Genomic DNA, 1,013 nt, shown 5'->3' on the forward strand with positions numbered 1-1,013 from the left:
CCCCGCTGCCCAGCCGTGGATGCCGAGCTGCCCGCGGCGCCGGGCGTGCCTCCCCTCCCTCCCCTCCTTCCTTCCTTCCCTCCCTCCTTCGTTCCTTCCCTCCCTCCCTCCCCTGGGCGGGCGGCGGGGCCGGCGGCGCCGGGGCTCCGCGGGCGCTGAGCGGCGCAGCCCCCGCCGCGGCGGCGCGGGACTGATGCTATGAGCAAGAGAGAGCGGAGCCAGCCGCCCGCCCAGTCCTGCAGGAGGCGCCGGGACCCGGACCGCTCCTCTCCGCCTCTCCTCGCCCCGTGGTGGTTGTTTGGGGCTGATCCTTAAAGCCCCGCCGCTCGGAGGACACGGTCGCAGCCGAGAAGAGCCGCCCGGGGCGGAGAGGGGAGGGGGGGTTTGTGTGTGTGTGTGTGAGAGAGAAGAGAAGAGAGTGTGTGCGTGTGTGGGGAATAACTGCAGACATGACTGCGTGGAGGAAATTCAAGTCTCTGCTGGTTTTCTGCGCGGGGCTCCTCACTGCAGCTCAGGGTAAGATTTGGGTTTCTTGCACTGGTTTCGTGTAGGCTGTGGTTACGGCACTGATTCCCCCCCCCACTCTCCATCCCCTTGGCTAAGCCGCTACCGTGTCTCCACCGGGAAACGGCAGGCTCCCCGAGCCCGCTCTCCCTGTCTCCCTGCCTCCCGCCGGTGTTCCCCGAGGGCTCGGTTCCCGGCCGGTCACTTCTCCCGGGAGAAAGCAGTCCCCGGGAGTTGGAGGGGGGGGGGAAGGTTGGCAGCAGCCGCTGCGGCGCGGGGAGAGGAGCCGCGGGCATCCAGCCGCTTGTGCAAGCGCCGGAGTTTGGGAAACACTTGGCGTGGAACACACGCACCGGCGGCACTCGGTGCCCCTGCGAGGGACGGTCCCCGGGCTGGCAAGTTTGGCTCTCCCCGCCTCCCCGGTTCTCGCCGCGCTCGGAGCGGGGGGGGAGAAGCGCGGAGTGGGTGGCCGCGGAGAGCCGCCCCCGCCTGCCTTCAGCCGGCTCCGC

At 70.2% G+C, this 1,013-nt stretch overlaps 1 protein-coding gene across 2 annotated transcripts in view; it reads left to right on the forward strand.

Annotated features, from left to right (window-relative positions):
• The first annotated feature begins 244 nt into the window (after positions 1-244).
• The window catches only part of CSMD1 (CUB and Sushi multiple domains 1), a 1,104,383-nt gene continuing 1,103,614 nt past the window's right edge, over positions 245-1,013 (forward strand). For both annotated transcript variants that reach the window (XM_014948981.1, XM_014948982.1), the window contains exon 1: positions 245-516. In XM_014948981.1, the coding sequence (XP_014804467.1) occupies positions 450-516 (67 nt within the window). In that variant the 5' untranslated portion in view covers positions 245-449. The remainder of the gene's footprint in view (positions 517-1,013) is intronic.

Source organism: Calidris pugnax, unplaced genomic scaffold (assembly GCF_001431845.1).
Source record: "Calidris pugnax isolate Ruff unplaced genomic scaffold, ASM143184v1 scaffold141, whole genome shotgun sequence".
NCBI lineage: Eukaryota > Metazoa > Chordata > Aves > Charadriiformes > Scolopacidae > Calidris > Calidris pugnax.